Source organism: Dendrobates tinctorius, unplaced genomic scaffold (genome assembly GCF_039654945.1).
Source record: "Dendrobates tinctorius isolate UK_male_01 unplaced genomic scaffold, ASM3965494v1 ptg000126l, whole genome shotgun sequence".
NCBI classification, from domain to species: Eukaryota; Metazoa; Chordata; class Amphibia; order Anura; family Dendrobatidae; genus Dendrobates; species Dendrobates tinctorius.
Genome location: NW_027361794.1, coordinates 29,432,328 through 29,457,241, shown reverse-complemented (window position 1 = coordinate 29,457,241; position 24,914 = coordinate 29,432,328). Strand labels below are relative to the sequence as shown.

Here is a 24,914-nt window from a genome sequence, read left to right as displayed (position 1 = left end):
GGTACCGGAGATGTCCATGTGTGTAATACTTGTGGCACATGTGTGACAACCGTGTGCCGCCCTAGTGCAGCATCAGTACCACAAGGACGGCCGACAGGGAAGAAGCGCTACAGTAAGCGCTGTTCCCCGGCAGCGGGTGCTGAAGACGCTCACATCATTCTCCCCTGCTCTGCCGGCGGGGAGAATAATGATAGTTATATTAAAGTAAGAATGATGACTATTACTCCCATCAACCTACACCTGATGCTAAGAACAATGACAGCAGGAGCAGATGATGGGAGTATTCCTCACCCGCCGCCTGCGCTATAACTAAATAAAGGAATGAAAAAACGGCGTGCGTTCCCTTTTATTTTCTATAACCAGTCCGGAAAAACTCACAACTGGGGGCTGCAACCCTCATCTGTCAGCTTTGGCAAGGCTGGTTTTCAAGAATAGAGGGGTCCAAACAGTTTTTTTAATTAATTAAATAATTTAAAAAAACGGCGTGAGTTCCCCTCCATTTTTGACAACCAGCCTTGCTAAAGCTGACAACTGGGGGCTAGTATTCTCAGGCTTGTAAGGGGCCATAGATATTGACCCCCCAGCCTAAAAATAGCAGCCTGCAGCTGCCCAGAAAAGGAAAATCTATTAAATGCGCCTATTCTGGTGCTTTGCCCGGCTCTTCCCACTTGCCCTGTAGTGATGGCAAGTGGGCTTCATATTTGTGGGGTTGTATTGTCAGGTGACATCAAGCCCACGGCTTAGTAATGGAGAGTAAGACACCTATCCATTACTAATCCTATAGATATATGGTAAATAAATCACAGCCAGAATAAAGTCTTTTATTAGAGATAAAACAAAACACAGGGTAAGTAGGAAGAGCCGGGCAAAGTGTCGGAATTTCTGGGTTTTCTGGGCAGCTGCGGGCTGGTTATTGTTTAATCTGTATTTGTAGTTTTCAGTTAATGAGATTCTTGTGCTTCGGGGTGGGATTGTGGGAGTGGCTGTGGGTTGGGCTGTGGGCGGGGCCTTATGTGGTGTTCTGCGTACATATTCATCTGTATTGGCTTATGACACTGACCCTTCAGTGACCTGCCCCCTATTTTACATAAAAAATTACATCCAGAAAAATGTCACCGGCGATGGTGGCGCCTGCGCAGTACCATCTATAAGTAAGAGATAGATGCTACTGGCCAGGCGCCGCCAGTGTCATTTGTAATTTCTTTTTTCTAAGCCTCACAATAGCCACAATATTATAGGCATAATCACCAATAATATCAACACTATTATATGCATTATGTAATAATGTGGGCAGGTCAGTGAGGGGTCAGCGACCTGTCATAAGCCAATACAGATGCATATGTAAACAGACCATCATATAAAGCTCCGCCCACAGCCCCGCCCCAGAGCACGAGAATCTCATTAACTGAAGACTACAAATACAGATTAAACAAACCACAAGACGGATTTCATCACCAGGTATCACTGTAATCAGTATAACGACGCTGACCTGACAGTGTCTGTAGGTTACTGTGCACAATCCGGCTGACAGGATCCCTTTAAATTTAGATCTTAGGCATTTGGAAGAGGCAATGGAGAGATTTTTTTCAAGACTATCAGGGAGTTACAGACTCACATTAGGCAGGAAGGCCGATCCCACCACAATCAAACTATCATACAGAATGAACAGGTTATAAAAAAAAGACACAGAATAAAAAAATATGTTACATCCCCAACAACGTATGTACAAGGGGAGAACACTAAACGAGTTGCACTCATTTATGGTGGACCATTGCAGCCACTATGAGTCCTGACCGGAGGAGTAGAGAAAGTATTAGCGCCCCCATTTCAGGAGAGATTGTGCAGTTATCTGAATTCCTTAGGATGGAAAACATATTGGAATTCATGACGTTTAGTAAATCTATGACACCAGGGCTGGAGCCAACACATCTCCTGCAGGCGGGAATAAATGTATATTACAGCCATCAGCCACACACAGCTTAGAGATCTATCATGGCACAGGTGGAATGTTTGTCCTGGAGATTATCACAATCCTCCTTGAAATTACTGTATTTATTGGACCATAAGACGCACCTAGGTTTTAGAGAATGAAATTAGGAAAAAAAATTGAAGCAAAAAATGTGGTCAATTCTGTACTTAATATCCCCTATCCTGGTATATATGGTCCCCTCATACCCATTCTGATACACATGGCCCACTCATCTCTATCCTGGTATGCATGGCCTCATCCCAATCCTGGTATGCAGGGTCCCCATCTTGTCCTGGTATGCATGATCCCATCCCTATCCTGGTATGCAGAGCTCCCATCTTGTCCTGGTATGCATGGTCCCATCCCTATCCTTGTATGCAGGGTCCCCATCTCGTTCTAGTATGCATGGTCCCATCCCTATCCTTGTATGCAGGGTCCCCATCTCGTTCTAGTATGCATGGTCCCATCCCAATCCTGGTATGCAGGGTCCCCATCTTGTCCTAGTAGGCATGGCCCCATCTCATCCTGGTATGCAGGGCCCCATCTCATCCTAGTATGCATGGCACCTCATCGCTATCCTGGTATGCATGGCCCCATCATCCCTATCCTGGAAAGCATGGCCCCAACCTTATCCTGGTATGCATGGACCCCATCTCGTCCTGGTATTCAGTGACTTATTTCGTCCTGGTATGTAGGGCCCCATCCTTATAAGAAGCCCCCACCCCCATTCCTATCCTGGTGTGCATGGCCCATCACAAAACATTAAAAAAAAAACAAACCATTACGCTTACCTCTGGTGCCAGCATCTGCTATTTGCTTGTAAGCAGCGCTGAGAACAGTGAGCATTCATGAATATTCATTTCTCTTAAGTAGCAGCACACGTGACCGCCGGTAGCAGCAGGAAGCCGGTGGCTGACACTGCGCGCTACTGAAGAGCAATGAATACTCACTGCCCTTTGCGTGCACGTCCCTGCCATGCGCTGCTTACAAGCATATAGCAGTTGCTGGCACCGGAGCAGGACGCTGCGAGGGAGCGCGGGGTAAGTAAGTGTAATGATTTGTTTTTTAATGTTTTCTGATGGGACCATGCATACCAGGATGGGGACGGGGGTGGGGGCCAATTATAAGGATGGGGCCATGCATACCAGGACCGGGGTTAGGGGCTAATCATCTCAAGATACTATTATTAAAGAGAAATGAATATTCATTGCCCTCCAAGCCCATGGGCGTGTAATGCAGTGAATATTCATTTCTCTTTAGCAGCGGGAACAAGATTTAGCCGCAGTCACCGGCTCCAGCCTCCTGTGACCCGCTGCTCCGCTGATGCAGTTCCCTCACCTCCACACCAAAGCCAGAGCCGGTACATCCGGACTATAAGACGCAACCCCCATTTTCCTCCACATTTTTGAAGGATAAAAGTGTGTCTTATAGTCCGAAAAATACGGTAGTTTTAATACAAATTGGAAAGTCAGGATAAAGGGAAACTCTGCTGTTATTGTACAGAAATTCACACTTGGCCTCACTGCACATTTACTGTTGTGGATCATAAAAGAGATGTTTGGCCAGAAAGACTGGACCTGGTCTTGTAGGGACCATGAGACATTCAGCAGCACAGAAGGGAGAGAAGATTCATCCGATAAGATCTCAGGGATCTAGGAAGCCAACAGCATCATTACCCTCCGCTTTCTCTTACAGGCCCAGCATAAGATTTTTCTACAAGTGATTTTCTATCTTGTCAGCACATTCTACGTACGCTGTCATTTGGATTTAGTTACAGATCTGGGCAGGGAACAGTCAGCGTCTCCTAATCCCAGGGGGTAGGTGGATCTACCAGGTTGTAAGTTCTATAGAAAAGGGATTTCAATGTCCAAAATCAATGAACAGTTTTGGGTGGAGGAGAATGTTGTGGTACTAGAGGCAAAATGGTGATCATGGTAATACGGCCGGACTACACCACCGATAAAGCAACCACAGCCGGTGACTGAGAGGAATCTGTGACTTCTCTACATTCAGTGGTTACTACTCACCTGGGTAGTCATATGTGGGAATCTCCTCTTTACACCGCTCATCATCTCTTACATATGTCTCTGTAGTATTAATATGGGTCAGATCTTCACCCTGAAACAAATATTGTAAAAGTCACCGACAGATGGAGAAGTCCCATCTATGATCAGCTCTAATCCTGCCATCTCCACCGTTCTCATTACACAGGTATAAAACATATAACACTGGTGGATAAAACAAGACTGAGCACAAGACCTTCACAGCCGTCTACACATCATAGGGGAGATCTCCTGACACCTTCTCTCCATCTACCTGATGATCCTGAGGAGCACTGGGATCCTCTTGTTTACAGTCCTGTGGAAGAAGAGGACGGGGACATCTCTCTGGTGTTGTCCTCTTACTGGATAGATCTGGAGGAAACACATACAGGGACTGAATTCATTCTCTACATACAGATAATTATAGGCCGTGTGTATTTAGTCCTGTCTATTACCTGGAGATGTGAGGCGCTGGGGAACCTCCATTATGACGTTCTTGTACAGATCGCTGTGTCCTTCTAAATACTCCCACTCCTCCATGGAGAAATAGACAGCGACCTCCTGACACCTTATAGGAACCTGACACATACAATGATACCGTCATCCCCCGATCCCTTCATAGTGTTTCTGTATAATGTCCAGGCATTCCCAGCAGTGTCACCTCTCCAGTCAGCAGCTCAAACATCTTGTAGATGAGTTCTAGGATCTTCTGGTCATTGATATCCTCACGGATTAGGGGGTGAGGTGGAGGCCCCGTGATTGGGCTCAGGGGTCTTCCAGATCCCTCAGACACAGGGTCCTGACAGCGATCACTAGAGGTCTTCTTCACCACTGTGTAATCCTGGTTATGGAGAGACACATTAATAAATCTCACTACAGACATTTCCAGAGTCCTCACCTCTCCAGTTCTGTCCATATGTTATTCCCATAGATAAGAATGATAGAATGTGACGTCATCAGAATCTCTCACCTCTCCAGTGAGACGGAAGAGGATCTCTAGGGTGAGGTGTAACATTCTCTCCGCCATCTTGTCTCTGTCCATACCCATCCTTGATGGGTAAATCAAGAATATTTTCTTTTGTAGAAGATCTTCACTGAGAGGATCCGATATTGTAGAGACCTGAATGAGAAGAAGATGATGCGATGTAACACTGTGCTTGAGAGCGGGCCCACCTGGAGCTACTGTCAGGGCTGGCGTTTTTACTTCACATGTATCAGAGTGCAGGGAGTGAGTCATGTAACCACTCTTCTGCAGTTTGTGGAGGAGAGGGGGAAGGAAGGTTACCCACCCAATCCAGGATGAGCGCGCTCTCCTTCAAAGCTCCCTGCTGCAGAGAAGTCATCAGCCCCAAAAGCCTGGACGCAGCGGGGCTTGCTCTGCCTCTGACTGTGAGCTGAGCTCACTGTCTGCACTCTTCTGCTTCTGTCTGGAAGGAGCCTGACAGCCAAGGAGGCTAGGAGCAACACTGAGGACCAGGGACACACTGGACACAGCATGAGGACTGATGAGTGTCTTGGCACATGTCATTTACTATTTGATATGTCTAATCTGTTGGTCGAATATATACATACAGATATATAAAGCAATGAAGGTTCTTAAAGGGGTTGTCCACTACTTTAAATTAACCCCCCAATGTATCCCCCTGGCGCCCCTAATGAATTTTGTAAATACCTCATGTTGCCTATACTGCCTGTGAGCGTCGCTATCGCTGGCCGCTCACAGGCAGCACATGACCCCTGGCTGCAGCCGGCTCTTGCTTCCGCTGACGTCCCGACAAGTGCTGGCAGCAGCCGGGGGTCCATCTTCCTCCTTCCGCGCTGGCTGCCAGGCTGTGGGAGCGATTATCACCCCGCTTCACACCCGGCATCCACCAAGCGCCCATTCATTGAGAAAGCGCGCAGTGGATGCTGGGTGTGACCCCGGGGGTAACCCCGCCCACAACCCAGCAGCCACTGCGGGGACCCAGCGCTGAGTCACGCCTCACTTGTGACATCAGCGCTGGGTTACGTGCTGCCTGTGAGCGGCCAGCGATAACGCCACTCACAGGCAGTATAGGCAACATGAGGTATTTACAAAATTCATTAGGGGCCTGGGGGGATACTTTGGGGGTTAATTTAATGTAGTGGACAACCCCTTTAAACTTTTATGTCTTGTTTATCCTGCAAGCTGGACAGAGACTAAGGGTATGTGCACACGTTGCTTATTCCATTGTGGATTTTTCTGCATGGATTCTGCAGAATCCGCAGGTAAGACGACCTGTGTTTTACCTGCAGGTTCCTGCGGATTTAGTGCGGATTTGCTCTGCGTTTTTACACCTGCAGATTCCTATAATGGAATAGGTAAAGGTTTTAAATACAAGAGTTAGGACTGTCCCACAAGGGTTGCCGTGACGTGGCGGGATGGCTTCTACATTATTTTGATCAAAATTATGTTAACTAAATACCCTTATTATTACTATTATTACTACCTTCATGCAATTTTTGCAATATATTTTTTTACTTTTTTATTCCAGGATATTTGTTTTGTGTTTTGCTTTTGGTTTTCTCTGTGTAAAGGTCATGTGTTCATATGCAATTACAATTTGCATGCACATTAATTTACTTTTTCTGCTCAGACCCAGTTTCTCATTTGTTTCATTGCGCATTCTGTGCATATAAGGGTGTGACCGCCCTGCTTCTGAGTTGGAAAATCCATCCTGTCTGGCCTACACTATTACTGGTGGTTCAGTCCCTCTGTCCTTGTTCACATTTACGTCACTTGACAAGTGGAAAGGTTTTAAATACAAGAGTTAGGACTGTCCCACAAGGGTTGCCGTGACGTGGCGGGATGGCTTCTACATTATTTTGATCAAAATTATGTTAACTAAATACCCTTATTATTACTATTATTACTACCTTCATGCAATTTTTGCAATATATTTTTTTACTTTTTTATTCCAGGATATTTGTTTTGTGTTTTGTTTTTGGTTTTCTCTATAATGGAATAGGTGTAAAACCGCTGCGGAATCCGCACAAAGAATTGACATGCTGTGGAAAATAAACCGCTGTGTTTCCGCGCTGAATTTTCAGCATCATGTGCACAGCGGTTTTTGTTGCTCACTATGGGCCTGATTCACCGTCTCTCCTGCCTTGATTGACATGGCTGACGTCTCCTGTGTCATCCACTGTCTGTCCAGCTCTCGCACCTGCACAGGAGGGAACAGGAGCTGCGCAGCGCAACAGACTGGATGACATAGGAGGCGTCAGCCACGTCAGTAAAGGCAGGAGGATGGCAATTGTGGGGTCAGAGGAGGTGCTAAGCAGGGACCATAGACACTCATCCGACTGGACGCTGCCGATTAGCTTACGAGAAGGAGAATGATTATTTTCTTAAGTTTGCAAGCGGCTGGAATCTTACAGGATGGCTTTTTAAATGTGGCTAAAAGATGGTGGCTACAGGTCTTACAGATTAACCCCTTCACCCCCAAGGGTGGTTTGCACGTTCATGACTGGGCCAATTTTTACAATTCTGACCACTGTCCCTTTATGAGGTCATAACTCTGGAACGCTTCCATGGATCCCGGTGATTCTGACATTGTTTTCTCGTGACATATTGTACTTCATGTTAGTGGTAAAATTTCATTCAAATAACTTGCGTTTATTTGTGAGAAAAATGGAAATTTGGCAAAAATTTTGAAAACTTCGCAATTTTCCAACTTTGAGTTTTTATGCCCTTAAATCACAGAGATACGGCACACAAAAAACTTGATAACTAATATTTCCCACATGTTTACTTTACATCAGCACAATTTTGGAACCAAAATTTTTTTTTTGTTAGGAAGTTATAAGGGTTAAAAGTTGACCAGTGATTTCTCATTTTTACAACACCATTTTATTTTTAGGACCACATCACATTTGAAGCCACTTTGAGGGGTCTATATGATAGAAAATACCCAAAAGTGACACCATTCTAAAAACTGCACCCCTTAAGGTGCTCAAAACCACATTCAAGAAGTTTATTAACCCTTTAAGTGCGTCACAGGAATTTTTTTGAATATTTAAAAAAAAATGAACATCTAACTTTTTTTCACAAAAAAAAACTTCAGGTTCAATTTTTTTTATTTTACCAAGGGTAACAGGAGAAATTGGACTGTAAAAGTTATTGTGCAATTTGTCCTGAGTGCGCTGAAACCTTATATGTGGGGGGGAACGACTGTTTCGGCGCATGGCAGAGCTCAGAATGGAAGGAGTGCCGTTTGACTTTTTCAATGCAAAATTGGCTGGAATTCAGATCGGACGCCATGTCACGTTTGGAGAGTCCCTGATGTACCTAAACAGTGGAAACCTCCTACAAGTGACCCCATTTTGGAAACTAGACCCCCAAGGAACTTATCTTGATATGCGGTGAGAACTTTGAACCCACAAGGGCTTTACAGAAGTTTATAACGTACAGCGGTGCAATTAAAAAATCATATTTTTTCCACAAAAATGATCTTTTCACCCCAATTTTTATTTTCCCAAGGGTAACAGGACCCTAAAATTTATTGTGCAATTTGTCCTGAGTACGCTGATACCCCACATGTGGGGGTAAACCACTATTTGGGCGCATGGCAGAGCTCGGAAGGGAAGCAGCGCCATTTGACGTTTTTGGCTGGAATTGAGATCGGACATCATGTCGCGATTGGAAAACCCCTGATGTACCAAAACAGTGGAAACCCCCCACAAATGAAACCATTTTGGAAACTAGACCCCCTAAGGAACTTATCTAGATGTGTGGTGAGAACTTTGAACCCCCAAGGGCTTCACAGAAGTTTATAACATACAGCCGTACAATTAAAAAATCATATTTTTTCCACAAAAATGATCTTTTCACCCTCAATTCTTATTTTTCCAAGGGTAACAGGACCCTAAAAGTTATTGTGCAATTTGTCCTGAGTACGCTGATACCCCACATGTGGGGGTAAACCACTATTTGGGCGCATGGCCGAGCTCGGAAGGGAAGCAGCGCCATTTGACGTTTTTGGCTGGAATTGAGATCGGACACCATGTCGCGATTGGAAAGCCCCTGATGTACCTAAACAGTGGAAATCCCCCACAAATGACACCATTTTGGAAACTAGACCCCCTAAGGAACTTATCTAGATGTGTGGTGAGAACTTTGAACCCCCAAGGGCTTCACAGAAGTTTATAACATAAAGCCGTACAATTAAAAAATCATATTTTTTCCACAAAAATGATCTTTTCACCTTCAATTCTTATTTTTCCAAGGGTAACAGGACCCTAAAAGTTATTGTGCAATTTGTCCTGAGTACGCTGATACCCCACATGTGGGGGGAAACCACTATTTGGGCGCATGGCAGAGCTCGAAAGGGAAGCAGCGCCATTTGATGTTTTTGGCTGGAATTGAGATCGGACACCATGTCGCGATTGGAAAACCCCTGATGTACCTAAACAGTGGAAACCCCCCACAAATGACACCATTTTGTAAACTAGACCCCCCAAGGAACTTATCTAGATGTGTGGTGAGCACTTTGAACTCCCCAGTGCTTCACAGAAGTTTATAACGCCCGGGCGTGAAAATAAAAAATTCGTATTTTTTCCACAAACATGATCTTTTAGTCACCATTTTTTTATTTTCCCAACGGTACCAGGAGAAATTGGACCCCAAAAGTTGTTGTCCTATTTGTCCTGAGTATGCTGATACCCCATATGTGGGAGAAAACTACTGTATGGACACACGTCGGGGCTCGGAAGGGAAGTAGTGACGTTTTGGAATGCAGACTTTGATGGAATGGTCTGCGGGTGTCATGTTGCCTTTGGAGAGCCCCTAATGTACCTAAACAGTGGAAACCCCCCACAAATGACCCCATTTTGAAAACTAGACCCCCTAAGGAACTTATCTAGATGTGAGGTGAGCACTTTGAACCCCCAAAGGCTTCACAGAAGTTTATAATGCCAGGGCATGAAAATAAAAAAATCGTATTTTTTCCACAAACATGATCAATTAGTCCCCAATTTTTTTATTTTCCCAAGGGTAACAGGAGAAATTGAACCCCAAAAGATGTTGTCCAATTTGTCCTGAGTACGCTGACACCCCATATGTGGGAGAAAACTACTGTATGGACACACGTCGGGGCTCGGAAGGGAAGTAGTGACGTTTTGGAATGCAGACTTTGATGGAATGGTCTGCGGGTGTCATGTTGCCTTTGGAGAGCCCCTAATGTACCTAAACAGTGGAAACCCCCACAAATGACCCCATTTTGGAAACGAGACCCCCTAAGGAACTTATCTAGATGTGAGGTGAGCACTTTGAACCCCCAAAGGCTTCACAGAAGTTTATAATGCCCGGGCATGAAAATAAAAAATATCGTATTTTTTCCACAAGCATGATCAATTAGTCCCCAATTTTTTTTATTTTCCCAAGGGTAACAGGAGAAATTGGACCCCAAAAGTTGTTGTCCAATTTGTCATGAGTACGCTGACACCCCATATGTGGGAGAAAACTACTGTATGGACACACGTCGGGGCTCGGAAGGGAAGCAGTGACATTTTGGAATGCAGACTTTGATGGAATGGTCTGCGGGTGTCATGTGCGTTTGGAGAGCCCCTGATGTACCTAAACTATTGAAACTCCCCACAAGTGTCCCCATTTTGGACACTAGGCCCCCCACGGAACTTATCTAGATGTGTGGTGAGCACTTTGAACCCCCAAGTGCTTCACAGAAGTTTATAACGCTCGGACGTGAAAATAAAAAAATCATTTTTTTCCACAAAAATGATATTTTTGCCCCCAATTTTTTATTTTCCTAAGGGTAACAGGAGAAATTGGACCCCAAAAATTGATTTGCAATTTGACCTGAGTAGGCTGATACATGTGGGGGTAAAACACTGGGCGCATGGCAGAGCTTGGAAGGGAAGGAGCACCATTTGACTTTTTTAACTCAGAATTGGCTGGAATTGAGATCAGACGCCATGTTGCATTTGGAGAGCCCCTGATGTGCCCAAACAGTGGAAACCCCCAATTATAACTCCAACCCTAACCCCAACACACCCCTAACCCTAATCTGAGCCCTAACCCTAGCACTAACCCTAGCCCTAACCCTAACGGGAAAATGGAAATAAATACATTTTTTAATTTTATTTTTCCCTAACTAAGGGGGTGATAACGGGGGGTTTGATTTACTATTTATGGTGGTTTTTATGTTTGGCAGCTGTCACACGCTAAAAGACGCTTTTTATTGTAAAAATAGTTTTTGCATCACCACATATTGAGAGCTATAATTTTTCCGTATTTTGACCCACCGAGTCATGTGAGGTCTTATTTTTTGCGGGACGAGTTGACGTTTTTATTGGTACCATTTTCGGGCACGTGACATTTTTTGATCACTTTTTATTCCGATTTTTGGGATGCAGAATGAACAAAAACCAGCGTTTCATGAATTTCTTTTGGGGGGGTGCGTTTACACCGTTCCGCGTGCGATAAAATTGATAAAGCGTTTTTATTCTTCGTGTCAGTACGGTTACAGCGATACCTTATTTAGGTCGTTTTTTTTATGTTTTGTTGGTTTTATGCAATGAAAACTATTTTATATAAAAAATAATTATTTTTGCATCGCTTTATTCTGCGAGCTATAACTTTTTTATTTTTTTGCTGATGATGCTGTTTGGCAGCTCGTTTTTTGCGGGACAAGATGTCGTTTTCAGCGGTACCATGGATATTTATATGCGTCTTTTTGATCGCGCGTTATTACACTTTTTGTTTGGCGGTATGATAACAAATCATTATTTTTTGCTTCGTTTTTTATTTTTATTTTTTAAGGGGTTCGCTAAAGGGGTTAACTAATGGGATAGTTTTATAGGGCGGGTCGTAACGGACGCGGCGATACCTAATATGTGTACTTTTATTGTTTTTTTTTTTTTATTTCTAAAAAATGGATTTATTTGGGGGAATATTTTTTTTTTTTTCTAATTTATTTGGCGATTTTTTTTAATTTATTTTAACATTTTTAATTTTTTTTTTTACTTTATTAAATAGTCCCAGGTGGGACATCACTGTCCTGTGACAGATGGCTGATCTGTCACATCACAGATCACTGTGACAGATCAGCAATCTGTCACAGGCACTGCAGAAGGCTTCCTCATGCCTGCGCTTTGCAGGCACTGAGGAAGCCAGCTTCCTGCAGGCCCCCGAAGGCCCCCGTCGCCATCTTTGATTCGGGGGCCTGCAGGAAAGGAGCCCCCCGCAGCAGCGCTGCACATTGCGCTGCCGTGGGGGGCTCAGGGAAGCACGGAGGGAGCCCCCTCCCTGCCGATGCTTCCCTTTAACCCCCGGTACACCGTGATCATGTTTGATCGCGGTGTGCAAGGGGTTAACATGTTGGGGGCGGTCCGTGACCGCCCCTGACACATTGTGCCGGGTGTCAGCTGCGATAATCAGCTGACACCCGGCCGCGATCAGCGCCGCTCACCACGTGGGCGCCGCTGATCTCGGTAGACGTACTATCCCGTCCATGGGCATAGGGGCCCGGGTCCCATGGATGGGATAGTACGTCTCATGTCAGAAAGGGGTTAAAGTTCGGCTCACGATCGCCGAAATTGCAATATTCAACAATTTAATCATCGATTAAATCACCAAATATAGCCGAACATACCCAGCACAAAAGCCGGTGTTTCCCAACCTGTGTGACATTGTGGTAAACACGGACTAAAACTACATTATCCTATAACACAGCAAGTGAAGAGCTAAGCGGCCTATACACCAAGCACTTAACCGACCCAATTTAGAAAATAGGCATAAATGGATTAAAGCTAAAGCAGAATTTGACCTTTAGCTGGACAGACTAGAAAGAATAAGGGGGAACCAAAAAACATCTGAATTTTTTAGATACGGTAATAAGGCTGGTTCATTATTGGCTCGCTTGGCAAAAAGCCGAACACCTATGAGATTTATAGGTAGATTGAATGATCACAAAGGTTCACCACAAACAGACCCAAAAATCATAAATGACATCTGGCATAAATACTATAACACATTGTATGAACAAGAACCAGTAGATGGAGAAGAGGGGAAGACATTCCTAGATAGACTATCCCTCCCAACAGTCTCAGAAGGTGAGAAAGATTCAACTCTACAATAAGAAAGGAAGAGATAGTGGACACTATTAACTCCCTGAAAAATAGCGAGGCACCCGGACCAGATGGGCTGCCAGGGGAGTTCTGCAAAATATTAGTAGAAGAGGTTTCTTCTCCACTGGTGGCCGTTTTTATCAAATCCTAAAAGAAAAGGTATACCTGCCAACAGGAAATAGGGCCAATATTAAAGTACACTACCGTGTGACTATTCTAGCTGCAAATGTCTGGTTTGTAATGCAATATCTTCATAGGTGTAAGGAGGCCCATTTCCAACAACCATCGCTACAGTGTTCTTATGGTACTTTGATAACTGTGTAAGAAGCTAATGGATGGTTAGATTACCATTGTGCAAGTATGTTAGCACAGCTGAAAACAGTTTGGCTGATTAGAGAAGCTATAAATCTGACCTTCCTTTGAGCTAGTTGAGAATCTGGAGCATTATATTTGTTGGTTCCATTAAACTCTCAAAATGGCCAGAAAAAAGGACTTTCGTGTGAAACTTGACAGTCTATTCTTGTTCTTAGAAATGAATTATTTGTGAGACATTGCCAGAAAACTGAAGAATTCCTACCACGGTGTGTACTACTCCCTTCAGAGGAGACGACAAACAGGCTCTAACCAGAGTAGAAAGTGAAGTAGGAGGCCCCACTGCACAACTGAGTAACAAGTACATTAGAGTCTGTAGTTTGAGAAATCGACGCCTCACAGGTCCTCAACTGGCAGCTTCATTAAATACACACAAAACACCAGTATCAACACCTACAGTGAAGAGGCGACTCCGGGATGCTGGCCTACAGGGCAAAGTGGAAAAGAAAAAGCCATATCTGAGACTGGCTAATAAAAGGAAAAGATTAATATGGGCAAAAGAACACAGACATTGGACAGAGGAAGATTGGAAAAAAGTGTTAAGGACAGACGAATCCAAGTTTGAGGTGTTTGGATCACACAGAAGAACATTTGTGAGACGCAGATTAACTGAAAAGATGATGAAAGAGTGCCTGACGCCATCTGTCAAGCATGGTGGAGGTAACGTGATGGTCAGGGGTTGCTTTGGTGATGGTAAAGTGTGAGATTTGTACAAGGTAAAAGGGATTTTGAATAAGGAAGGCTATCACTCCATTTTGCAACGCCATGCCATACTGTTATGGATGAGTCACCGAAGGAGGAAAAAACAAAAATAATAGCTAAGTCCAGAAAACCAGAGAAGTTGGAAGCTATCGGATTGCAGACCCCCTGAACCTATCCACAACAACTAGCAGTAGCCGTGGGGGGTTCCTACGGTGCCCTAGACCCCTCGATCACAGCCAGAGAACTAAATTAGCCTAAAGACAGAAAGGGGAAATCTAAACTGCCCCAGAGCAGCCCCCAAAGCAATAGGCAGCCCCCAACATATAATGACTGTGAAGCAAGATGAAAAACACTAACACAGATAGAAAGATAGGCTGAGCAAATGATGGGGCCCAAGCTAACTAAATAAGACAGGACAGAAAAGCTGCTGTCTGCAATCCGCAAAAACCCTATCCAAAAATGTACCAACAGACTGATAGGAGAAACAGGCCCTGAAGTCGCTAGGCTTCAAAAAGACTATATCAGCACTCAGGTAAATTCTTAAGACAGAGCCAAAGATCAACAGATCAGAGACAAAAATGGAATTCAGCTCACCCCTGGCCGGGGATGGCAGAACTCCCAAAAAACAAGGCAAACAAAACCAGAACTAAAGTGTACAAAAAGCAGAGCAAAACTTAGCTTTGAGAAGCAGAAATCAGACTGGTCTCCAAGAATGCAGCAGGAAGATCACCAGCAAGGCAGCAGGGCGTCGGCTGCCTTATATCCAGTCATCAGTTCCTGTGACCCAGTCATCATCTACCTGCTCAGCTGTTTGGTAATCAGCCTCACTACCTTCCTTCGCCAGAAGAGGGAGTTCATCAGACATCACTGGTGAAGGGAAAAATGAACTCACAACACCATACCCTGTGGACAGCGCTTGAATGGAGCCAATTTCATCCTACAACAGGACAATGACCCAAATTATGAAAGAACTATTTAGGGAAGAAGCTGGCAGCTGGTATTCTATCTGTAATGGAATGGCCAGGGCAGTCACCAGATCTCAACACCATTGAGCTGTTGTGGGAGCAGCTTGACCGTATGGCACGCAAAAAGTGCCCATCAAGACAAACCAACTTGTGGGAGAGGCTTCTGGAAGCATGGGGTGAAATTTCTCCAGATTACCTCAGCAAATTAACTGCTAGAATGCCAAAGGTTTGCAATGCTGGAATTGCAGCAAAGGGAGCATTCTCTGACAAAAGCAAAATTTGAAGGAGAAAATTATTATTTCAAATAAAAATCTTTTTTTCGAACCTTGTCAATGTCTGGACGAGATTTTAACCCCTTACAGACCGCTGACGGGATAGTACATCAGCGGTCAGTATCCTCTGCTTTGATGTGGGCTCCGGCGGTGAGCCCACTTCAAAACCTCGACATGTCAGCTGTTATAAACAGGTGACATGTGCCGGCAATAGGCGCGGGCGGAATCAAGATCTGCCCGCGCCTATTAACTAGTTAAATCCCACTGTCAAACACTGACAGCGGGCATTAAACTAGTATTTCCGGCGTCCAACCGGAAATGAGCGTATCACCAACCCCCGTCACGTGATCGGGGGGTCAGCGACGCGTTGCCATGACAATCAGAGGTCTCATAGAGACCTCTATGGTTGTTGCCGTCAGATTGCTATGAGTGCCACTCTGTTGTTGGCGCTCATAGCAATGCTGTATTACTGCTACATATGAGCGATCTGCTCATCTCCCATATGTAGCAGAGCCGATCAAGTATGGCATGCTTCTACTCTCCCGTGGAGACTATTGAAGCGTGCCAAAAATAAAAAAAAAGTGTTTAAAAATTAAAGAAAATAAAAATCATAAAAATTCAAATCACCCCCCTTTCGCCCCAATCAAAATAAACAATAAAAAAAAATCAAACCTACAGATATTTGGTATCGCCGCATTCAGAATCGCCCGATCTATCAATAAAAAAAGGATTAACCCGACTGCTAAATGGCGTAGCGAGAAAAAAAATCAAAACGCCAGAATTACGGTTTTTTGGTCGCCGTGACATTGCATTAAAATGCAATAACGGGTGATCAAAAGAATGTATCTGCACAAATATGGTATCATTAAAAACATCAGCTCGGCACGCAAAAAATAAGCCCTCACCAAGCACAAGATCACGAAAAATGGAGACGCTACGGGGCTCGAAAAATTGTGCTTATTTTTTAGCAAATTTTGGAATTTTTTTCCACCACTTGGATAAAAGAGAACCTAGACATGTTTGGAGTCTATGAACTCGTAATGAGCTGGAGAATCATGATGGCAGGGCAGTTTTAGCATTTAGTGAACTTAGCAAAAAAGCCAAACAAAAAAGTGAGGGTTTGCACTTTTTTTGCAATTTTACCGCATTTAGAATTTTTTTCCCGGTTTTGAGTACAAGACATGATAAAACGAATGGTGTCGTTCAAAAGCACAACTCATCCTGCATACAGCCATACTGACGGAGAAATAAAAAAGTTATGGCTCTGGAAATAAGGGGAGCGAAAAATGAAAAAAGCTCCGTTCATTAAAGGGAGTCTGTCACCCCATTTTAGCCCTATCAGCTGCGGCCACCGCCATCAGGGGCTTATCTACAGCATTCTGTAATGCATTCTGTAATGCTGCAGATAAGCCCCTGATGTAACCTGAAAGATAAGAAAAACACGTGAGATTATACTCACCAGGGGGCGTTGCAGTCTGGTCCAGGGCCTCCCATCTTCATACGATGACGTCCTCCTCCTAACTTCTCCCTCGGCTCCCGCGCAGGCGTGCTTTATCGGTCCTGTAGAAGGCAGAGCAGAGTACTGCAGTGCGCAGGACCTCTGTGCCCTTCCCGGCCCCTCGCACTGCAGTACTTTACTCTGCCCTCTACAGGTCAGATCAGTACGCCTGCACAGGAGCCGAGGGAGAAGTTAGGAGGAGGACGTCATCGTATGAAGATGGGAGGCACCGTACGCCGGGGTGAGTATAATCTAACGTGTTTTCCTTATCTTTCGGGTTACATCGGGGCTTATCTACAGCATTACAGAATGCATTACAGAATGCTGCAGATAAGCCCCTGATGGCGGCGGCCCCAGCTTATAGTGCTAAAATGGGGTGACAGACTCCCTTTAAGTGGTTAAATTAATTTGGCAACTCAATAGATGAATAAAAGTCGGAGTTTTCATGGAAAACACAAAATTGTCTGGGTGACCCCAAACTTTGGAGCGGTCGTGTGTTACACAAGCGATTCCCCTGAGGGTTAATAATCCTCCCTGTCCCCTAGAGGTGAAGGGGGTAACATGGGGCCATTTGTGGGGTCTCTGCTGTTCTGGTGTCAGCGCTCTTCACACGTTACACGGCGTCCGCCGTCTATCCCAGTCACAATGGCGCCCCTTCCCTCCTGAGCCTGTGGGGTATCGGCACTCAGGAGACACGGCGCACTGTGCGGCCTCAGCGCTCCTGTCACCTTTAGGACAATGATACATTGGGGGGAAAGTCACATTTCTGTGAGGAAAACAGGAAAATTGTCATTTTTTCCTTCCACATTGCTGAAATTCCCGTCACACTGTCCGAATTCAGAGATTGTCCTGTCAGAAAGGAGAAGACAGGGAGCGAAAGGGTTAATAGGACTCACAGGAGGAACCGGCCCAGAAAGCAGAAGGTCCAGGAGTGTCCACCACATATATGGCTGCTCTGTGCACACAGGACCTGTAGTGACGTCATGCCCATGTGACCAGAAGGGGCGGTGCCTCCTCCTCCATAGAGCAGACGGGAGGAAGCTGTGGCCCCGCCCACACTGTCCAGCATTCACCATAGGAGAGCAGTGTGGAGAGCGCGCAGCAGAGGAGCGGAGCTTTCAGCGGGGAAGAGCGCGGAGGAGGGAGCAGCCGACACCCCGCAGAGGACAGAAAGAAGACGGTCTGTGGAGAGAGAGTGTGGGGGGGCAGAGGCTGGGCATGGGGTAACAGGCAGAGGCTGCCAATGTGGGGTGGGGAGAGGCGGAGCTGGCGCGTGGTGGACGGGAGCGGAGCCGGAGCTGGCACGTGGTGGACGGGAGCGGAGCAGGAGCTGGCGTGTGGTGGACGGGAGCAGAGCTGGCGCGTGGTGGACGGGAGCAGAGCCGGAGCTGGAGTGTGGTGGACGGGGCGGAGCTGGCGCATGGTGGACGGGGGCGGAGCTGGCGTGTGGTGGACGGGGCGGAGCCGGAGCTGGCGCGTGGTGGACGGGAGCAGAGCCGGAGCTGGAGTGTGGTGGACGGGGGCGGAGCTGGCGCGTGGTGGACGGGAGCAGAGCCGGAGCTGGCGCGTGGTGGACGGGAGCAGAGCCGGAGCTGGCGCGTGGTGGACGGGAGCAGAGCCGGAGCTGGCGCGTGGTGGACGGGAGCAGAGCCGGAGCTGGCGCGTGGTGGACGGGAGCAGAGCCGGAGCTGGCGCGTGGTGGACGGGAGCAGAGCCGGAGCTGGCGCGTGGTGGACGGGAGCAGAGCCGGAGCTGGCGCGTGGTGGACGGGAGCAGAGCCGGAGCCGGCGCGTGGTGGACGGGAGCGGAGCCGGAGCTGGCGTGTGGTGGACGGAAGCGGAGGCGGAGCTGGCGCGTGGTGGACGGAAGCAGAGCCGGAGCTGGCGTGTGGTGGACGGGAGCAGAGCCGGAGCTGGCGCGTGGTGGACGGGGGCAGAGCTGGCGTGTGGTGGACGGGAGCAGAGCCGGAGCTGGCGCGTGGTGGACGGGGGCGGAGCTGGTGCGTGGTGGACGGGGGCGGAGCTGGCGCGTGGTGGACGGGAGCAGAGCGGGAGCAGAGCCGGAGCAGGCGCGTGGTGGATGGGAGCAGAGCCGGAGCTGGTGCGTGGTGGACGGGAGCAGAGCCGGAGCTGGCGTGTGGTGGACTGGAGCGGAGCCGGAGCTGGCACGTGGTGGACGGGAGCGGAGCCGGAGCTGGCGTGTGGTGGACGGGAGCAGAGCTGGCGCGTGGTGGACGGGAGCAGAGCCGGAGCTGGAGTGTGGTGGACGGGGCGGAGCTGGCGCATGGTGGACGGGGCGGAGCTGGCGCGTGGTGGATGGGAGCAGAGCCGGAGCTGGCGCGTGGTGGACGGGAGCAGAGTCGGAGCTGGCGCGTGGTGGACGGGAGCAGAGCCGGAGCTGGCGCGTGGTGGATGGGAGCAGAGCCGGAGCCGGCGTGTGGTGGACGGGAGCGGAGCCGGCGTGTGGTGGATGGAAGCGGAGGCGGAGCTGGCGCGTGGTGGACGGGAGCGGAGGCGGAGCTGGTGTGTGGTGGACGGGAGCAGAGCCGGAGCTGGAGTGTGGTGGACGGGGCGGAGCTGGCGCATGGTGGACGGGGGCGGAGCTGGCGCGTGGTGGACGGGGCGGAGCCGGAGCTGTCGCGTGGTGGATGGGAGCAGAGCCGGAGCTGGAGTGTGATGGACGGGGCGGAGCTGGCGCGTGGTGGACGGGAGCAGAGCCGGAGCTGGCGCGTGGTGGACGGGAGCAGAGTCGGAGCTGGCGTGTGGTGGACGGGAGCAGAGCCGGAGCTGGCGCGTGGTGGATGGGAGCAGAGCCGGAGCCGGCGTGTGGTGGACGGGAGCGGAGCCGGAGCTGGCGTGTGGTGGATGGAAGCGGAGGCGGAGCTGGCGCGTGGTGGACGGGAGCGGAGGCGGAGCTGGTGTGTGGTGGACGGGAGCAGAGCCGGAGCTGGAGTGTGGTGGACGGGGCGGAGCTGGCGCATGGTGGACGGGGGCGGAGCTGGCGCGTGGTGGACGGGGCGGAGCCGGAGCTGTCGCGTGGTGGATGGGAGCAGAGCCGGAGCTGGAGTGTGATGGACGGGGCGGAGCTGGCGCGTGGTGGACGGGAGCAGAGCCGGAGCTGGCGCGTGGTGGACGGGAGCAGAGTCGGAGCTGGCGCGTGGTGGACGGGAGCAGAGCCGGAGCCGGCGCGTGGTGGACGGGAGCAGAGCCGGAGCCGGCGCGTGGTGGACGGGAGCAGAGCCGGAGCCGGCGCGTGGTGGACGGGAGCAGAGCCGGAGCCGGCGCGTGGTGGACGGGAGCAGAGCCGGAGCTGGCGTGTGGTGGATGGAAGCGGAGGCGGAGCTGGCGCGTGGTGGACGGGAGCGGAGGCGGAGCTGGCGTGTGGTGGACGGGAGCAGAGCCGGAGCTGGCGTGTGGTGGACGGGAGCAGAGCCGGAGCTGGCGCGTGGTGGACGGGAGCGGAGCTGGCGCGTGGTGGACGGGAGCGGAGCCGGAGCTGGCGCGTGGTGGATGGGAGCAGAGCTGGCGCGTGGTGGACGGGATCAGAGCTGGCGCGTGGTGGACGGGATCAGAGCTGGCGCGTGGTGGACGGGGGCGGAGCTGGCGTGTGGTGGACGGGGGCGGAGCTGGCGTGTGGTGGACGGGGGCGGAGCCAAAGCTGGCGCGTGGTGGACGGGAGCAGAGCCGGAGCTGGAGTGTGGTGGACGGGGGCGGAGCTGGCGCGTGGTGGACGGGAGCAGAGCCGGAGCTGGCGCGTGGTGGACGGGAGCAGAGCCGGAGCTGGAGTGTGGTGGACGGGGGCGGAGCTGGCACGTGGTGGACGGGAGCAGAGCCGGAGCTGGCGCGTGGTGGACGGGAGCAGAGCCGGAGCTGGCGCGTGGTGGACGGGAGCAGAGCCGGAGCTGGCGCGTGGTGGACGGGGACGGAGCTGGCGCGTGGTGGACCGGAGCAGAGCCGGAGCCGGCGCGTGGTGGACGGGAGCGGAGCCGGAGCCGGCGCGTGGTGGACGGGAGCGGAGCCGGAGCGTGGTGGACGGGAGCGGAGGCAGAGCCGGCGTGTGGTGGACGGGAGCGGAGGCGGAGCTGGCGTGTGGTGGACGGGAGCGGAGGCGGAGCTGGCGTGTGGTGGACGGGAGCGGAGGCGGAGCTGGCGCGTGGTGGACGGGAGCAGAGCTGGAGCTGGCGCGTGGTGGACGGAGGCGGAGCTGGCGTGTGGTGGACGGGAGCAGAGCCGGAGCTGGCGTGTGGTGTACGGGGGCGGAGCTGGCGCGGGGTGGACGGGAGCAGAGCTGGCGCGTGGTGGACGGGAGCAGAGCCGGAGCTGGCGCGTGGTGTACGGGGGCGGAGCTGGCGCATGGTGGACGGGAGCGGAGGCGGAGCTGGCGTGTGGTGGACGGGAGCAGAGCCAGAGCTGGCGCGTGGTGGACGGGGGTGGAGCTGGCGCATGGTGGACGGGAGCAGAGCCGGAGCCGGCGCATGGTGGACGGGAGCAGAGCCGGAGCCGGCGCGTGGTGGACGGGAGCATAGCTGTAGCCGGCGCGTGGTGGACGGGAGCAGAGCCGGCGCGTGGTGGATGGGAGCGGAGCTGGAGCCGGCGTGTGGTGGACGGGAGCGGAGGCGGAGCTGGCGTGTGGTGGACGGGAGCGGAGATGGCGCGTGGTAGGCGGAGCTGGCGCGTGGTGGACGGGGGTGGAGCTGGCGCATGGTGGACGGGAGCAGAGCCGGAGCCGGCGCGTGGTGGACGGGAGCATAGCTGGAGCCGGCGCGTGGTGGACGGGAGCAGAGCCGGAGCCGGCGCGTGGTGGATGGGAGCAGAGCCGGAGCCGGCGTGTGGTGGATGGGAGCGGAGGCGGAGCTGGCGTGTGGTGGACGGGAGCGGAGCTGGCGCGTGGTAGGCGGAGCTGGCGCATGGTGGCCGGGAGCGGAGGCGGAGCTGGTGCGTGGTGGACGGGAGCGGAGGCGGAGCTGGCGCGTGGTGGACGGAAGCGGAGCTGGCGCGTGGTGGATTGGAGCAGAGCTGGAGCTGGCGCGTGGTGGACGGGGGCGGAGCTGGCGTGTGGTGGACGGGAGCAGAGCCGGAGCTGGCGCGTGGTGGACGGGAGCAGAGCCGGAGCTGGCGCGTGGTGGACGGGAGCAGAGCCGGAGCTGGCGCGTGGTGGACGGGAGCAGAGCCGGAGCTGGCGCGTGGTGGACGGGAGCGGAGGCGGAGCCGGCGTGTGGTGGACGGGAGCGGAGGCGGAGCCGGCGTGTGGTGGACGGGAACGGAGGCGGAGCTGGCGTGTGGTGGACGGGAGCGGAGGCGGAGCTGGCATGTGGTGGACGGGAGCGGAGGCGGAGCCGGCGTGTGGTGGACGGGGGCGGAGCTGGAGCTGGCGTGTGGTGGACGGGAGATAAAACATAACCTTTAGTTAGATAGTAGAATAAATACAATTTTGTGTCCCCCAGAGTGAATGAATATAAATGTTTGGGTGAAGTCACAAATAAAGGGGCGTGAGGAGCACAGCCCGATCAGGAGGAATGATTCCCACTTGAAATGGCTGAACTGCAATCAGCAAGTCCCAGAATCTCACCTTGTGGATCTGGGAGAATCCCACAGAACCCCGCAAATAACGACTGACAGATTCTGGCTGCATATAACAGGAATGACTGGAATCTGGATGACAGTTATAGAGTTACCACCCGAAATATGCCAGAGCAATAAGGAAGGAAAGGCACAAGCTCAGCAATTCATGAAGCCGGTGCGGGAGGAAAAGGAGATCCTGGGTCCAGGATGATCCATACAGGAAAAGGGGAAGAAAATGCCCTACAAGACCCCAAAGGGCTAACAGTAGTCTATCCCCAAGACTCCCCCCCCCCGACCGTCCACAGCTCCCCCTGTGCTAAACAAGCCCTGCATTCCCCCATGGAAGGGCCCAACGCGTTTCTTCCAAGCTGAGTCATCAGGGGACTTCTGCTTGTGATAGGAGGTGAGGTGCCATAGTGCTGAGCTAGAGAGGAATGAATCCCTCCACTCCTTGTCTGAAGCTGTGAGGAACGGCAGGACAAAAAGGGTTAACTTTACATAGATGAGGAGAAATTAATTACCACTTCCCATTAGGAATTCCCACAGGTGTTAACACTGAACATATGGTGTGCATGCCATTATGTCTCCAATCACTAGGACGTCTTACAGACGCGTGTTACCCCAGAGAAAGGCAGGGGGAGAACATACCATGGTACTTCTGGTGGTTGAAACGCACGCCAGTGTGCTATAAAGGCGCGTGAGCCGCAAGGAAAAAATCCACCACGCTCAAATGAAGGCGGGCTACTAATTGTGTCCAATGAGGTAGAGGCGTGCGCTCCACAACCTAGTGTTTCCGGTACGTGGAACACACGCCAAAATAACTTCCGGTTTCTTGAACCGCATAGAAGTAGAATATGAAACCAAGTTGGCTTGATGGCGCACGGTCCACAGCCTTGTATCTCCGGCAAGTGGAACGCACGCCAATGCCACATCCGGCAAGTGGAACGCGCGCCAATGCCACATCCGGCAAGTGGAACGCACGCCAACGCCACATCCGGCAAGTGGAACGCGCGCCAAGAATTGTTGGAGCCAATTTTCTGTAGAAACATTTTAATATCGGCTTTTTCTGGAGTTTTTCTTGTAATATAGGAAAGCCTAAGGCCAGAAATAAACCCCATAAATCACTGTACATGGAGACTTTGGGATCAGATCATTTGTCCGTTGTGATTGTGGAACCTAAATATCTTTTCTAAAAGCCTCAAACTTCTGTGTGTGACTCAGAGCTGAGATCTAACGTGAGAGAAGATTCCAGTATGGGGAAGACGGGAAACCTTCATATAGACGGCCGGTGGGGATGGAGTCAGTGACCGACTCTGGCCAAATCTGTTTCTAGAGCCGCAGTAGAAGATGAAGATGTTGTCCTCATCATGAAGGAGTTATTTCTCATGTCGCGTGTAATGAATATCTCCTGCAGTATTGCTAATGCCGATTCCAGTGTCGGTAATGAGACGAGAATTAGCGTTATGGAAGATGAGTCTATGAGGAACGTGTTCAACTGCCGACTCCGAGGAGGAAACTGCTTGTTGTCTGTGGCCTAAATATATGTTTTATTAGTAGATGTCAGGGAAGAAAACTAAACCCTGTAAGATAATAAATCTCCTCATATGTTTCCCTTATTATCTCCAGTAATTGTATTATTACACAGGATTCTTATGGTGTTACATCGGATCATCTTCTTCTCATTCAGGTCTCTACAATATCGGATCCTCTCAGTGAAGATCTTCTACAAAAGAGAATTTTCCTGATTTACCCACCAAGGATGGATATGGACAGAGACAAGATGGCGGAGAGGATACTACACCTCACCCTAGAGATCCTCTTCCGTCTCACTGGAGAGGTGAGAGATGCTGATGACGTCACATTACATCATTCTTATCTATGGGAATAACAGATGGACAGAACTGGAGAGGTGAGGACTCTGGAAATGTCTGGAGTGAGATTTATTAATGTGTCTCTCCATAACCAGGATTACACAGTGGTGAAGAAGACCTCTAGTGATCGCTGTCAGGACCCTGTGTCTGAGGGATGTGAAAGACCCCTGAGCCCAATCACGGGGCCTCCACCTCTCCCCCTGATCCATGTGGACATCAATGACCAGAAGATCCTAGAACTCACCTACAAGATGATGGAGCTGCTGACTGGAGAGGTGACACTGCTGGGAATGCAGGGACATTATACAGTAACACTATGAAGGGATCGGGGGATGACGGTATCATTGTATGTGTCAGGTTCCTATAAGGTGTCAGGATGTCGCTGTCTATTTCTCCATGGAGGAGTGGGAGTATTTAGCAGGACACAGAGATCTGTACAAGGACGTCATAATGGAGGTTCCCCAGCCCCTCACATCTCCAGGTAATAGACAGGACTAAATACACACGGCCTATAATTATCTGTATGTAGAGAATGAATTCAGTCCCTGTATGTGTTT

At 50.1% G+C, this 24,914-nt stretch overlaps 2 protein-coding genes across 3 annotated transcripts in view; one reads left to right on the top strand and one right to left on the bottom strand.

The window, feature by feature from the left end:
* Nucleotides 1-24,914, bottom strand: part of LOC141047127 (uncharacterized) — a 91,640-nt gene that overhangs the window by 21,188 nt on the left and 45,538 nt on the right. The window contains exons 1-6 of one of the 2 annotated variants that reach the window (XM_073542087.1): nucleotides 5,301-5,463; nucleotides 4,982-5,131; nucleotides 4,673-4,852; nucleotides 4,467-4,590; nucleotides 4,286-4,383; nucleotides 3,997-4,087 (exon numbers count right to left, since the gene is read on the bottom strand). In XM_073542087.1, coding sequence (XP_073398188.1) covers nucleotides 3,997-4,087; nucleotides 4,286-4,383; nucleotides 4,467-4,590; nucleotides 4,673-4,852; nucleotides 4,982-5,131; nucleotides 5,301-5,354 — 697 coding nt within the window. In that variant the 5' untranslated portion in view covers nucleotides 5,355-5,463. Of the gene's footprint in view, nucleotides 1-3,996; nucleotides 4,088-4,285; nucleotides 4,384-4,466; nucleotides 4,591-4,672; nucleotides 4,853-4,981; nucleotides 5,132-5,300; nucleotides 5,464-24,914 lie in introns of those variants that run through there. The other variant, XM_073542089.1, reaches the window with a different exon arrangement.
* On the top strand, nucleotides 12,930-24,291 carry LOC141047217 (uncharacterized). Its single transcript, XM_073542168.1, has 3 exons — nucleotides 12,930-13,101; nucleotides 20,497-21,582; nucleotides 24,174-24,291. The coding sequence occupies exons 1-3, from the start codon at nucleotides 12,930-12,932 to the stop codon at nucleotides 24,200-24,202; spliced, it is 1,287 nt and encodes a 428-aa protein (XP_073398269.1). The 3' UTR covers nucleotides 24,203-24,291.